General features: G+C 34.3%; 2 protein-coding genes across 2 annotated transcripts; both read left to right on the top strand.

The window, feature by feature from the left end:
- The first annotated feature begins 969 nt into the window (after positions 1 to 969).
- LOC131610568 (actin-interacting protein 1-2-like) lies at positions 970 to 6,099 on the top strand. Its single transcript, XM_058882545.1, has 6 exons — positions 970 to 1,530; positions 2,245 to 2,406; positions 2,840 to 3,026; positions 3,314 to 3,736; positions 4,564 to 4,971; positions 5,197 to 6,099. The coding sequence occupies exons 1-6, from the start codon at positions 1,139 to 1,141 to the stop codon at positions 5,452 to 5,454; spliced, it is 1,830 nt and encodes a 609-aa protein (XP_058738528.1). The 5' UTR covers positions 970 to 1,138; the 3' UTR covers positions 5,455 to 6,099.
- Positions 6,100 to 12,341: 6,242 nt separating this feature from the next.
- LOC131647177 (uncharacterized) lies at positions 12,342 to 14,892 on the top strand. The gene is made up of 10 exons (XM_058917093.1): positions 12,342 to 12,482; positions 12,586 to 12,853; positions 12,930 to 13,172; positions 13,286 to 13,376; positions 13,462 to 13,570; positions 13,709 to 13,812; positions 13,901 to 14,021; positions 14,104 to 14,274; positions 14,513 to 14,572; positions 14,677 to 14,892. Exons 1-10 carry the CDS (start codon positions 12,342 to 12,344, stop codon positions 14,890 to 14,892), a joined length of 1,524 nt encoding a protein of 507 aa, XP_058773076.1.
- The last annotated feature ends 842 nt before the right edge of the window (positions 14,893 to 15,734 follow it).

Genomic DNA, 15,734 nt, shown 5'->3' with positions numbered 1-15,734 from the left:
GTCGACACATGTGAATTCATGGATAACATCATAATAAGTAGTGAAGTTGGAATAAGTATGATTGACACATTCTTTATCAATGTCGAATCAAATTCTTTTTATTCCTTTTCCAAATTGAGTTTATACCATACTATAATGTTAAATAAATAATCGTGGTACTCAAGTAAAATCATCAATAAACGAGTCAAACTATTTTGCACTAAAAATATTAGAGGTAAGTGAAGACCCCAAACATTAGAATGGATAATATTAAATGGTCCAACACCTTCATTAAATCTAGAAGGAAAAGAGACATAATTGTGGTTTGCTAACTGACAAATATCATACTTAAAAGGCTTAATAAAATATTGTAAGAACAAACATGGAAACATAGATTTAATTATATAAAACGGAGGATGTCCAAGACGTTTAATTTAAAACCAAATTTGCAAGGCAAAAGAGGAAGACTGAGATTGGAGTTAGGAAGACAATACCTTTGGACCATTTGGCTCCTTAGAGAAGTAGTATAACACTTCCCTTTCTTTAGCAATTTCAATCGTCTCTCCCTTAGTAAAGTCATGAAAAACACAATGAGAAGTAAAAAGTGTTACTTTACACTTCTGATCACCGGTAAGCTTGTGGATGAAAAGTAAATTGTTAAAAAGTGTAGGAGCATAGAATATAAATTAAAATGTAAATTGTAATTTGAATAAATAATATAAGTTAGTATTTCGAGTGCCAACAACACGAGCATGCCATATAATTAATAACACCAAAATCAATAGTCTAAATAATTCTTAAGAATATTGCCATAAATAATAAAAGATGGCAAATGCAAACACACCAAGTATGTAATAATACAATTTAGTTACTAAAAACTTTTATAGTGCATCAAAATTATTTTCTAATTTCAATAAAAAATTATATTCTAATTAATTAATATTTAAAGAAAAAAAATGAATGATAAAAAATGAAAAAGGAGTGGTTGAAGATGGAGGCAGAGTCGTGATTCGGTTTACCCGCCAACTTGTTCAAACATCTCCCACCATTCCCGGCCTCACTTTCTCTCTCTATCTCTACAACGCCACCACCACACAAAAATCCAAACCCCCCATAACACACCACAACCACTGCACTCCACGCATCTCTCATTTCCCCAATGGCAACTCTCTCTGAAACCTACGCATGTGCACCTTCCACCGAACGCGGCCGCGGCATTCTCATCTCCGGCGATCCCAAAACCAACAACATCCTCTACTGCACCGCGCGATCCGTCATTATCCGTAACCTCGATAATCCGTTACAAGTCTCCGTTTACGGCGAACATTCTTATCCGGTCACCGTCGCGCGATACTCCCCCAACGGTGAGTGGATCGCGTCGGCCGATGTCTCCGGCACGATACGTATTTGGGGGACGCATAATGATTATGTTCTGAAGAATGAGTTTCGAGTTCTCTCTGGTAGGATCGATGATCTTCAGTGGTCCGCTGATTGCCAGAGGATCGTTGCGTGTGGGGATGGAAAGGGAAAATCACTTGTTCGCGCCTTTATGTAACTACCTTTATCCTTTTCTAATAAATGTTCATGTGCAAATATAGAAATTTGAATTGAATAGTTGATATGTCATTATCGGAAACACGACACCGACATCTCTAAGTAATAATTTGAAAAAAATGAATAAATTAATCTAAATCACAAGTGTAATCACAAGTGTCTTGTCAGTTTCGTGCTACGTAGTTCATTATTTGTTTGAGTAGCGAGAAAAATAAGAACACAATTTTAATATTTGAGGATGGATTAAGCAAGCTTCACTATGACAAACTTCTAATTCTTTTGATTGTTAGAAGCTATGTAATACCGACACCTCTGAAAAATTGTGTTAGTGTTAGTGTCCGTGTCAGACACCTACACTGAAACTTGTGATTATATTTAAATTATTTATTTTTTTAAAATTATTATCGGTGTCACCATGTTAATTTCAATGTTATGTTCGGGGTGTCCGTGATTAACCCTGGGATTTTCTAACTTGTGAAATGATATTAAATTTTTTTGAATTTTCTAATATACTTTTTTGCAGTTATGGCTTAATGCATATAGTATAAAGTAGTATGCCAAATCATAAGGCTTGAATTTAAATTAGAAGATCGTCATATTAGTTCCTCTTTTCTAAGAATTGGCTAACTGTATGCATGTTGAATGTGTTTCCTTCCTGTTTTTTTATCACATGACCTTCCTTTTTATCTTTAACATATTTTGCATTTGAAGGTGGGATTCAGGTTCGACTGTTGGTGATTTTGACGGCCATTCGCGACGGGTATTAAGTTGCGCGTTCAAACCAACAAGACCATTTCGTATTGTTACGTGTGGAGAAGATTTTTTAGCAAATTTTTATGAAGGTCCACCGTTCAAGTTCAATATGTCCATCAGGTAAGTGTTATTGTCCGCTGTAGTGCATTTGTATCGGTATAAGCAATAGATGAATTCTTCAAATTATATATGAATTTGAGTTTATCTTTTTTTTTTTTCCTTCTTTTTTTCGGTTTTCCTTGGCTTCTTTTTATGGGGTGGTAGTAGTATTAGTATATTATAATTTCCTATTATCGTATTCGTATGTCCCATTGAATGCACAAAAAAAGATGTTATGTATTTGCCTAGGGTATTGAAATGTTTATATAAATTGACATGGTTTTTAACAAGGTCTCAATAAAGATAACTTCATTATAGTTTTATGAAGTCATGGCATTATCAATTCTTTACATCTGAGAATAGGGTTGAGTCTTAGCATGAAATATGTATTTTGGGTTGAGTAGGTTTCCATTTCCCTATTCAGGTTGTCATAGAAGACATTCTATATCTGCAGGGACCATACGAATTTCGTCAATTGTGTTAGATATTCTCCGGATGGGAGCAAATTTATTACAGTTAGCTCAGACAGGAAAGGTATTATATACGATGGAAAGACTGGGAATAAACTTGGAGAATTTTCTGAAGAGCATGGTCACAAGGGCAGCATATATGCTGTTAGTTGGAGTCCTGACAGTAAACAGGTGAACTCGCGGTTGTGTTTGAATGTTACTGTTTTATCATGTTGATTTGGATAAAAATTTCATCTTCTTTTGGCCAGAATTGTAGCATAAGATTGCTATGTGAAAACGATTTTGTACTGGTTTAGCATTGTCAAGAGCTTAATAGCTATATAAATATTCAAACAAAATATGCATGTGCATACATACATACATAACAGATATGTAAGGAGGAAAATGTTGTGAATTTATTTATGCTATTCAGGGATGCTATTTACATTGTAGTTTAAATTAAATATAAAAAACTACAGGTTCTTACGGTGTCTGCTGACAAGTCTGCAAAAGTATGGGATATTGATGAGAATGGTAATGGAACACTACACAAGACATTGGCACATACTGAATCTGGTGGGGTAGAGGACATGCTCGTTGGTTGTCTTTGGCAAAATGATCACCTGCTTACTATCTCCCTTGGCGGCACGATTTATTTATACACTGCTAAGGATTTCGATCAAAGCCCGAAGTCCTTATCTGGTCACATGAAGAATATCACTGTTTTGAATCTGCTTAACAAAAGTGAAAAGATGCTTTTGTCCAGCAGCTATGATGGAGTTATCATTAGATGGATTCCAGGCATTGGGTACAGTGGTAAGTTTGATGGTAAACAATTTGGATTAATCAAATTGTTAGCAGCTGCTGAAGAAGAAGTTGTTACTTCTGGATTTGACAACAAGGTAACTGATATATGTGTGTGTCATAACTCATCATTATCACCGTATAGGCTCTTTGTTTTGCAAGCACCAAAGATAACCTCTAAATTCATTTTATCTGCATCTGTTCTGTCATTGATGCCCATATCAAACACTGAAGTAAAACTATACCTCTACTGTCACTCTGGATGCTGATTTATTTGTTAGACAAATTCAAATATTTCTAATTGCATATGATTACATCTGGTAGAAGCTAGGTAGTCTTTTTATGTGTTCATGTATTATAAAGTACATGAAAAATCGAGTATGTTGATTGTACTATTAGAGGTTGAACTCACGTTAGGTGTGAATCTATGTAGGCTTCTGATTTTTGCAACTGTTTTAAGAATCTTCAATGATGATTATGTTCTTGAAGATCTGTGAAAAAATACGGTGCTAAATAGTGCATTTTACAGTAGATGACATATTAACAGATATTTAAAAGCTAACTGTAAACTATAATAAAAGTTGAGACTTGTTGATTTCTTGTTTCTAAAATGTAAAATACTAACGAGTTCCCTTAGGACACTAGTTAAGGCAACAGATTTAGAAATTGTGTTGGAAAGCGATGTGTTTGTTTTTAAGATGTTGAAAAATTGTTCTTTTAATACAAAACTTATATTTATGGCTTCGTTAACTAGTGCCCAGAGTACATGTTATCATGACCCTTCTAAAATTTAAAGCATCAAGTGAGCAAATTTTCGTTTGGTTGTCTTCTTCATAAATGATTGAAAATCAAACTTCTTATTTTAAACACCGATGGCTTTTGCCCTCAATTGACAGTACTTAAATTTACATGCATTAAAATGCAGGTATACAGAGTTCCTCTTCATGGGGATGGTTTTGGTCCTGCTGAGGAAGTTGATATTGGAAGCCAGGCTAAGGATTTAGGCCTTGCACTTAATTCCCCTAATCTTGCTCTTATTGCAATTGAATCTGGTGTTGTTTTACTTAACGGTTCAAAAATTGTCACCACGGTAAACCTTGGCTTTGTTGTCACTGCGTGTACTATTTCACCTGATGGCAGTGAAGCAATTGTAGGTGGGCAAGATGGTAAGCTGCGTATTTATTCTATCTCAGGAGATACACTTACAGAACAAACTGTTCTTGAGAAACACCGAGGTGCAATTAGTGCAATCAGATATTCTCCAGACGTTACCATGTTTGCTTCAGCTGATCTGAATCGTGAAGCTGTTGTTTGGGACTGTGTTTCTAGAGAGGTAACTTCAGCCTGATACTACTGTAACATGGAGCTCAAATGTTTTATGCTTTAATGCTTTGGTGTGCCCTATACCAAATTTTCCTATTTTAAATGAGAAATATGTGACTTATTTTCTTCATGGTTGGAGTATTATTGCATTATTTGTCATGGTGTATGCTTGTTTTTGTCATAACTTATTGAAATTATGTGACTAAATAAATCTCTCTCTCTCTCTCTCTTTCAGGTGGTTCTTAATAATATGCTGTTTAACACTGCACGTATAAACTGCATTGCTTGGTCGCCTGATAGTAAACTGGTAGCTACTGGATCACTTGATACATGTGTCATTATATATGAAATTGGAAAGCCAGCATCAAGCCGTAGAACCATAAAAGGTGCTCATCTAGGTGGAGTCTACGGGTTGACTTTTATTGAGAATGAAAGAGTTGTCAGTTCAGGAGAAGATAGTTGCGTTCGTGTTTGGAATTTGAATTCAGAATAAATCAGCATCAGAACCTGCCAATGCATTTTGCAGTTTTGTGGTAAGAAACTGATTGCTGTGCAGTATTACATGATGATTATCTTCACTGTTCTGCAATGATTATGCAGTGACAAGAAAAGTTGAGGATACAATAGTGTTTAGGTGTCTATTTTTACCAAAGCAAACTGGTTCATTTATTTTGCCTATCAAAGCAGTTTAATTCATTTAGTTTTGCAATAAGTGAATCTTGTCCTCCTAGGCATTTGTAGAGTAATGACATAGATTCCAGTAAAAAAGAGAGTAAGAAACAAGGATTTTTGCGATCTTATTGTGTAATTCAAATTAACATGTATTCTGTCTGCATCTTGTGAGTCATATTGGACAATTCATCTTTCCCTCCCCTTAAGAAAGGGTAATGTGGTGACTGACTGGGTTGCAAGCCGTGCAAGCTCATTTCAGCTTAGTTCAACGTATAACGTATGCTTGGATTAGTTGTGAGTTTGGTAGAATTACTATGAGCGTAATTTTGCAAAAACAATAGAGTGTAGCTTGCGTAAAGTTGTGATGGTTCACTGTGATACCAAACATACACTTAGAATGAAGTTTTAAGTGTTTGTTTGTCTTATAAGATTTTAGGGCACATTTGAATGTACTTACAAAACACATTGAAGTATTGTAAAAGGCAAAACAGTCCAGCTTAGGCAAAAGTTGAAAACCATAGCATATAACAAGTAATGTGGCTTAAGTATCTTGGGTCAATTATACAAAACATCTAATAAATAAAGTGAGCTATAAACCATTGGATTTCAGTAGTGTGGTTAAAATTGATGAAGGTCTTAATTGTTTTATTTGATAAAATGATACTGCTGAAAGCTAAATAAATTTTCTATCGTACAACTCTTAGTTTGATGATATTGTATGAGATAGAATGTTGGACAGTAAAATGTCTACTTAGTAAAAAAATTGTTTAGTCGAGATAAGATTGCTGCACTTCATGTACTTAGTACTAGACAAGATTGGATTAGGAACAATAGCATTCAAAATATATTTTGGGTTGGACCTATATTGAAACGATAGTTTAATCTTGACATTGGTGATAGAAGAAGACTTCCATATTCTGAATATATTGGATCTTGAGTTGATGGGAGCATACAATATTAGATATACGTCCATATTGATTTAAGAGCAACAATACATAAATAATTTTAACACTACATATTTACCTAAAAAAATCATTAAGTATTGGGTGTATGAAATCCTTGGCATACATTTTGCTTAATATCTCCAATTGGATCTAATGTTACACTTCTTACTCATTTTTGTGCTCCAATAATCTGTTCTTCAAATGAGAATTTGTCGATTCATCTAGAATGGTTTCCTACTAGGTGGAAAATTTTCATGCACATACACTTGCACCGTAATTCATATCATAAATCAATAATACATATTATCTAACTACTATCATTGTCAAGAATATTCTCAATAGAGAGATTTAGTTAGCTTAGTCTATCCATCATCTTTAGTACACAAATTAATGGGGATCTCAACATGGGGCTAAAAGCAACAGCATAAGTATTATGGACACTGTTCTTCACCTATTTGTTGCTCAACATGTCCATTTATGCTAGTTGTAGAATTTTGTTTTATTAAGAAAAGGAAAATGACACAAGTAACATATAGAAAGTATTGTTGCAAATAAACTAAACTTACATTAGTATTTTCGTGCACTTCTCTTAAATTAAAGAATTTGACATTAAAGTGTTTGATCTTCTCATGAAATACGGATGAAATATTGCATTTAATGAGATTGAAATAGTCGCTTGATTATCAACAAAAATTTGTGTACTTTTATCTAGCGTCAGGCTCAAATCTGCAAATATATTCATTAACCAAATAGCTTGTTTTACCGTTGCATGGATCTTGAAAGCAAATTCATTAAGAATTAGATATTAGGCCTTGTAGACGTATGATATATTAGACACCCAATCAAGCTTAAAAATGAGTTTCATCAACTTTACCAGCTTCATCCTCCTTGATAAACTTCTCCTTTTGATTCATATTTAATTGTTTTACAACTGTCAAGCTGATTTTTTTTTTAATTCTCTTTTACATCTTTTTTCTGACAAATAAAAATTTCATTCTTCTTTTGAATGATTTCCATACCAAAAAAAAAAAAAAACCATAAGACCATGATTAGTCATCTAAAAGACATATTTCATTTCTTGCTTGAATTCTTCAAATAGTGCTAGGTTGCTTCTTGTTACTAAAAGATCATTAACATACAAAGAAATTATTAAAATATCAACACCAACATGCTTAGGTAAAGTGTAGCTTCAGATAAATTATTATTAAAATTCAAGTGCAACAAATGATAATTAATTATGTTGTACTAAATTCTTGGAAATTGCTTTAAGCCATATTGAAACTTTTTTTTAGTAATTAAATTTTTTCTTCTTGGTCTTTGATCACAAATTTTTTTGGATGCTTATCTCCTACAGAAAATTGTTAAGAAAAGTCGACTTAACATCTATATGAAACACCTGCAACCCCTTTTATGTATTAATGACAAGTAGTATACTTATTGTGTCGTGTCTTGCTAAATGAGAAAAAGTTTGTTATTAATCAATTCCAAATACTTGAGAATAGCCCTTCACAACAAGACTTGCTTTGTGTTTGTTTATATAGTCGTCTGGGTTGAATTTTGTTCTAAATACATATTTCACTCCAATGACCTTTCTATCATTAGGTCTTGAGAATCAACTGCCAGATTTTATTTTTCTTGATCATGGAAAGTTCCTCCTGCATCCAACTATCCATTTCTCCTCCATGATACCTTTTTCAAAACAGTCTAGTTCAAATACAAATATGTTACAAATATATATATATATATATATATATATATATATATATATATATATATATATATATATTAGAGACTAGCCTTATACCGCGAACTGGTAAATCGTCTTCAATATCTTCAAGCTCCAATACAACATTATGATTCTTCTTTGGATATCTCCAACGCCAATTTTCATCTTTAATGAATTGCACGTCTTGAATGAAAAAAACAGTACTTACAACTTCAGCCCTTAACTTCTTTGGCAATTCCTTTTGATGAAGCATATACATAGTTCTCTTCGTGATTGGTTTATTTTTCCTTTCACTCACTCCATTCTGTTGGGGAGTGTAAGGGGCGGTCAACTAATGCTTAATCTCTGCTTCTTCATAAAATTGTTGAAATTAATTTGATACATACTTTTTCCATTAGCTGACTTAAAAATTTGAATATGGAAATAGCTTTGATTTTCAGCATAAGCTTTAAATTTCCAAAACGTCGGAGATACTTTTGATTTGAACTTAAGAAAACAAATACCACACATTCGGGTAAAATTGTCAATAAAAGCAGTATCATAAAGACTTCCATTTAGTGACGGACTCCTTTGTAGTCCAACAAGATCGGTGTGAATGGGTTGGAGCTTCTAGTTTTCCCTTCATCTACTTGTAGGAAATGGATTCCTTTCCTTGTTCGCTTTCCAATTTAACAAGCTCCACATTCGATTAGCTTATCTATTAAAGAAGGAGCTCCACAAACTAATTAATTTTTCAGAATGTAGTTCATTCTCAAATTATGGAAATGGTCCAATCTTTTGTGCCAAAGATCAGTTGCACTTGTTGTAATTGACAAATTAGAGTGATCCTCCTTCATTGAATCAAATGAAAAGTTTTTTCTCTTCATTTTGATATTGAATATTTCTTGCTTTTTTTGGGTCCTTGATTATACAATTATATCTTCAAAAATAGCCTTGTATCCTTATTCAAATAGTTGTCCAACACTAAGTAAGTTTTGATTAATTTCAGGTGCATATAGAACATCAGTGAGATTTTTCGTACCTGAGTAGCTTGTTATAGATATTGTTCCTTTTCCTTTAACTTGAATGTGTACACCACTTCCAATTATTATTCATTTGAGAAATGCTACCCTTACATCTCAAATTTACACTACACCGTACTTATGGCCATGAATACATACTGATTATTTTTTTATTAATTTTTTCTCTCACTTTGAAAACCGTGCAACACCAATTTTCATTGCATAGCATACGGTGTAACTGCATACGGTGTAAAAAACCGGTGTAAACGTAGCATAGCTCTATTCATTTTGCTTCATTTCTCTTTGTTAGCTTGAACAAAGTAAGTCATGTGGATTGTGCAACCACTATCAATCTTCCATGATTTAGATGAGTTATTGCTTGAAAAACATGTTACAACAAAGATATGGTCTTCCTCCTTCTCAGATTGTGCATTTTCTACTTCAACTGCACCTTGTTGGATATTTGCTCTACAAATCACATCTTCATGACTCATCTCATTGCACTTGCTGCACTTTGCATCTGGCCTTCTCTAACATTTAAATGGTGGGTGACCCATTTTTCCACCGTGTTGACAAGGTGAATAATTTTTTTTCTTTTTCCATTTCCTTTGCTTTAACTATTTGCAACATTTTCACTACTTGTTGGATGGTTCTTCTTGGAGTTTGATTGGTGGCTCTTGGCTGGTAAAAAACCTTCAACAATACAATCTGGTCTCATAAGCCTTCGTTGCTCTGGGGCTTATAAGGCATGTATGACTTATGCTAAAATAATCTTACAAAGATCCTTTGTATTCTCTAAAGAGGCTAGAGATGCTTCATATCTTTCTGGCACTGTAACAAAAGTAATTTACAATTCTAGAATCAGTAGAGTTAGTTTCGAATAATCTAAATTTATTTGCAATGGAAAGAATAGACACTTTTGAGTCGTGACACTTTTGGGTCGGCTGTCTTCAAGGTAACATGTAGTTTGGATTGAGATAGTTCTAGGATGAGACACTCATGGACAACCTGCCTTGTGGGCTGCGACACTTTTAATTTATCTGCATTCTAAGTTTTCTATCTTTTAAGTTGCATGCCTTCTAGACTAAACACTATGGGACTGCCTCTATTGTTGGAATGGATTCCCTGATTTTAGAGCGGGAAAGTCAGAGTGACTTTGGGTAGAATTCATCCGTTGGATTAATTGTGTGTACCACAAAGCAACACGTGTCCAATGAAATAACTTAAACTGAATAAAAAAAAGGAATAGTTGCGTCTTCTACCAGTAAACGTTGTCGTTCCTATTTCCTTCCATCCTGCTTGAATTAATTTATTGTTTCTTAAGTTTTTCTCATAGTTCCTTGATTAACTTCAAGAGCTACTCTATACTCATTCTTCCTGCATCTTGTATTTGTTGTTTTAAAACTGCTTTTTTTCATGTGTTTGCAGTAATGTTTCTTCTCTTTTGATTATATTATAAACTCTATCCTTGATTTAGTTTATAAACGAAAGACCCAATTTGTTCCCTTAAATAAAACTATAATTCATTTTTTGATGTGCCATATTTCTCAATTCCATTTATTCTTTGAACAAATATTTTCAACAGAAAATAGAGGAGAACACAAAATCAGTAGATCTTATGTTGATGGCAATGTGTCGGCAACATACAGAAGGTTGATGGTGGCGCATAGGTTAGTGAAGCGGTGCAAGTCACATTGAGGAAGCAGCAGAGTCTCGTTGAGAGAAAAATCGGTTGAATCAATGTTTTTGCGGTACTGCTGACTATGATGTGTTTTGTTTTGATGTTCAAAAATAAAATAAATAACATGACACGTGTTGCTTTATGGTTCACAGAATTGATCCAACGAATGAATTCTATCCAAAGTCACCCTGACTTTCCCGCTCTAAAGTCAGGGGATCCATTCCCCTCTATTGTGGGTCATGACACTTTTGAGTCGTTTATCTCCTGGTTTCCTGTTGATTGGGCCGAGATACTTCTGGACCATCAATCTTTAGGGTTTGGACAAGTAGTGATAAAATATTGGGTTTGGATCATCCAAATATTTTGTTGGACCTTATAGATAAGGATCTCGTTTAGACCAAGTCATCGAGTCAACCAAGATTTAACACTCATACATCTTTTTGATTTATCTTTTTGATTTATGTGACCAAATCATCTCATTTTACTCAAGTCATAGATGTAGTTCAACTTATAACTTTTTGTTTCGACCACCTACTCATTGACTCCATAAGCTTAATGGGAGAGAGAAGATTTAAATAGTTTTATTAGTGGTTTACCATCCCCTCTTTATCAAAAGTTTAGACTTAAAAAACAGCTAACCCACCCAATTAATCTACTATCTACCCATTACTAAGATGTTGCCCAAACTACCAATTTTGCCCTTCCATCCAAATAAATTAACACTGCAAAAAGGCTAAGCTGGTAATTAACAAAAGAATATTTCACCTATGCCAATTGTATTCCTTTCATTGGTCAATTCAAAAAAATGTGTACTGCATTTTGGACTATGTTGAAAAAGTGGTTTCCCTCGCAGACTGTGAAGACCCCACTCCTTTTGCATAGGTCACTTCAAGTTGCACAGTAGGGACAAAGCCTTCTGCATTTCTAACACCGCTTCGCACTCTTTACCGTCTGGAGAAAGAAGAAGAACAAAAATCGCGGAAGTTTTCCACAAATCAGGAGCAGCCCGTCCTCAGGTATGAACCGGTAGCACTCCCAATCGAATACATATTTCTTCTTCCTCTCATTCTTATGTTCTTTGCTTGTCGTCTTTGTCTGGAAATGAATTTTGTTAGACCGTTTCTTCTTCCTTCAAATCACTTTTTGGGTTTATTTATTCTGAAGCTCAAAGATTTTTATGTTTTTTTCTTCTGAAATGTTCATTAGTTCTTTCTCGGTATCTATTGTTTGTTTTATTTATTATCAAGGTCAATGATTCTTATGTTCATTGTTATGTTCATTATTTCTCTCATTCTATGCTCTGAAAATCTTTCTTTTCACTCTGTTATGTTGTTCTACCCATCTATAGCAGAAAGAATGTCAAGACCTCCCATTTTGATTAAAGATTTGGTCAAGGGAAGTCAAGTCTGGAAAATGCACATTAGGGTGGTTGATGTGTGGGTTGTTATTGAGAAAAATGGGAACAAACACCTTGAAGCAGTCATTCAGGATGTAAAGGTTGCATTTTTACCAACTTTTTATGATTTTGCTGAACTTTCATGCCTTTTTTCATGTTCATCATTATGTTACTTTCTTACTAAAATAACTGTTCATTTAACAGGGTGACAAGATTCATGTAACCACTTGGGGGAGAGACTTCCAAGATTGGATTGAAGTAGTCAAGGAGCATGAGACGTATTTCCTTTATAATGGAGAGCCAGTTGACAACGACGGCCCTTTCAAAGTGACTGCTAACCCACTGAAACTCATATTCAATGGAGGTACTACCATGTCTCAAGTTGCGATACCGGAGATACCAAGTCACAGCTACACTTTCCACCCTATTGAGAGCTTTCTCAAAGCTGACTTCAAGCATGACCAGTTGTATGGTACGAAATAGCTTCACCTCAAATAATTTCTTTTATTTACTTCTGTCCATATACATTTATCATTTTTTATTGATAGATCTCTGCATACTTTACGTATCAGATGTCATTGGTGTGTTACAAGATGTTTTAAAAACCCAAGTGGGAGGTGGCGGTAGGAAATCTTGTGTCAATATCTCTTTGCGTGATGTACAAGGCAATGTGATCGAGCTGGTTTTATGGGAGGATTACGCCAAACAGTTCAACAAATACACTACCCCTAACAACTTTGCCGGTCCTACTATAATTGTTTTGACACATGCATGGTGCAAGCCTAACACAGGTATTATAAATGTGGATTTTCTGCTTTTGCTGTTTAGTGAACGTTTTTTGGAGAACAAATGTGATGCATGCTGTTTTATAGTCCAACAAAATGTTCACCACTATACATTTCAGTTTCGGGTTTACCAAGTCTTTCCAACGCATGGAACGGTTCTAAACTTTACATCAACTTGGACCATCCACAAGTCCATGAGTTCAAAGCTAGGTAATATGCTATTTGTTACTTCCTCTAATATCATGAATGCATCAATTACATACATGAATCTTTCCTTCCTATATTTTTTTTCCAGTTTTGGATCCAACTTACCTGCTGCTTCCCAGTCGATGACTGGCGATTCATCTGTTCAATCTAATAACAATTTCTGGACCAAATTGTCTGAGGTCAAGAGTATCGGTGCGGTATCTAAACACGGAAGGGTCTGATTTTTATTACATTTTTTGTTTAATTATTTCAATTTCTATTACACTTCTATCACAATGCTAGATTTATATTTGTTTGATTATTTATATCTATATCACACTTCTTTCACACAATAGGACTGTTATGCAACAACCATTGGAACTACTACTGGTTTTAATGCCTCCCGGTCTGGATGGTATTTTGAATCCAATGGAAATACGGATGCCGAACGCAATACAAAGTGAGCACCCTGTCTTGCCCTTCCATTAAATTGTCAAATTTTATAGAGGAAGCTTTATATCAAAACTGACTTTTACCTTTTATTTTAGATTCAAACTTGAAGTTGAGGTGGAGTATGATAACCAAAACGGGGTTTTTGTTTTTTGGGATAAGGATGTGATTCCTTATACTAAACACACAGCTACCGAATTAAGAGAAATCATGAAGAAGGTGAGTTTGAATAAGGAATATATATTGTATCACATTATATCATTATTAGACATGTGTGGTAATCCTTTGTTGTTTGCTATAGGCCGGAGAGGACAATCCTAAGATTTGGCCTACTCACTTAGATGCGTTGTTGAATAGACAAATGGTGTTTCGTATCAAGTATCAATCCCAATTTCGACGATTCTCTATCGTAAAGATACTTAACGAAGAGGGCCTTTACGATAAGTTTGACACCTACCTCAAAACTAATGAGGTGAGCATCATTTTTTATCACTTATAGAATCTTACTCTCTACATTGATGCCACTGTTGAGTTGCTGCAGCCCCATGTCCTATCTTTTTTCAATAAAATTTCAGAATTCCTGCATACTCATACCCTCTCCAACTCAGTTTCTGTTTATACAACATTTTTTTTCAATTCCTTCAATCATAGGTGTTGTTAATCTTTTAATTCATTCCATACAAACAATTGTCTATGATCAAATATACTAGGTAACTACTGCTGCTGATTTGGAAGTGGACACAACTTCTCCATCTCTTATTCCAACCCAAGTAGGTTTATGCCATTTGACTTTGTTTTATTTAAACAAAACACAATGTTATCTGACACTCCTTGGTAACTCCTTTGTAACTCCAATTTATATCGCATAATTTAGGTCACACAAACTTGCGAACCATCGATCATTGCTCTAACAGATTCTGCTACTGACCATAAGGGCAGTCCTTCTGCAAGCTGCAGCAGTACTCCTGCCAAGAGGGTCGCAACGTCAACCTCAATTAACGAGCTTATCCAGGCTGAAGAGCTCACTCCTAAGCAATCGGCCACTAAGTCAAAGAATGGAAAAAAGACAAAGCAACTAAAAAATGACTGATTTGGTGGGTTTATTTCAGATGTTTTCCTCTTATTTTGATGCTTAACTAGCATATCACGTTTTGTAAGGTTACAATCCAACTATTAAGTCCTTATTTTTGTTGGCCTATGTCAATTCGAATTTGAACATGCCATATCTAATGGTTCTTTCACTCCTGAACTCATCATTAACAAACTTGAGTAATGCTTATTAATTGTTTACTGCTGCATGTTGACTGCTACTATATCCATTGTATTTTTACGTTTGGTCTAAATCAAAAAATATGCATGTTTAACCAATCTAGCAATATGAGGTTTCTATGCAATGTAGGAAGTACTGAATAGTGTGCTCCTCTTATATGTTCTTGCAATATGATAGTGCTTTTGATTAATCTTTGCTACATAGCATAGTTTATTAAATATTCTACCTAACAACTAAAAAACTGCATACCAACATTATTAGAACCCCAAAAAATTGCTTATGTCCAATTCAAATCTTTATATGCAAACAAATAATTAGTGGCAGACCTTCATTTTAGTGGCAGACCTTCATTTATAAGGGTTTTGAATTGTTCATACCTGTTCCAATCTGAAAGCTGCATTTATAAGGGTTTAGAAATGTTCATTGTGATCTGTGAAGGGGGCAGACCTTCATTTATAACAAGAATGAATTGGACAAACCTGATAAATATGAAACTTTAGTAAACTGAGTCATGATTTTGTAAATAGCAGACCTAAGAAATCTCAATAGCAGACATGTAATGTCTCAATATATATTGAATGCATATGCAAATTTAAATATTCTACCATCACTTCTATTCCAAAAAATTCTTTGTCAATTTTTTTAGATTCAATATGATCAAC

Source organism: Vicia villosa, linkage group LG1 (assembly GCF_029867415.1).
Source record: "Vicia villosa cultivar HV-30 ecotype Madison, WI linkage group LG1, Vvil1.0, whole genome shotgun sequence".
Lineage (NCBI taxonomy): Eukaryota > Viridiplantae > Streptophyta > Magnoliopsida > Fabales > Fabaceae > Vicia > Vicia villosa.
The sequence above is the reverse complement of the archived record's forward strand: the minus strand, read 5'-3'. Positions and strand labels throughout refer to the sequence as shown.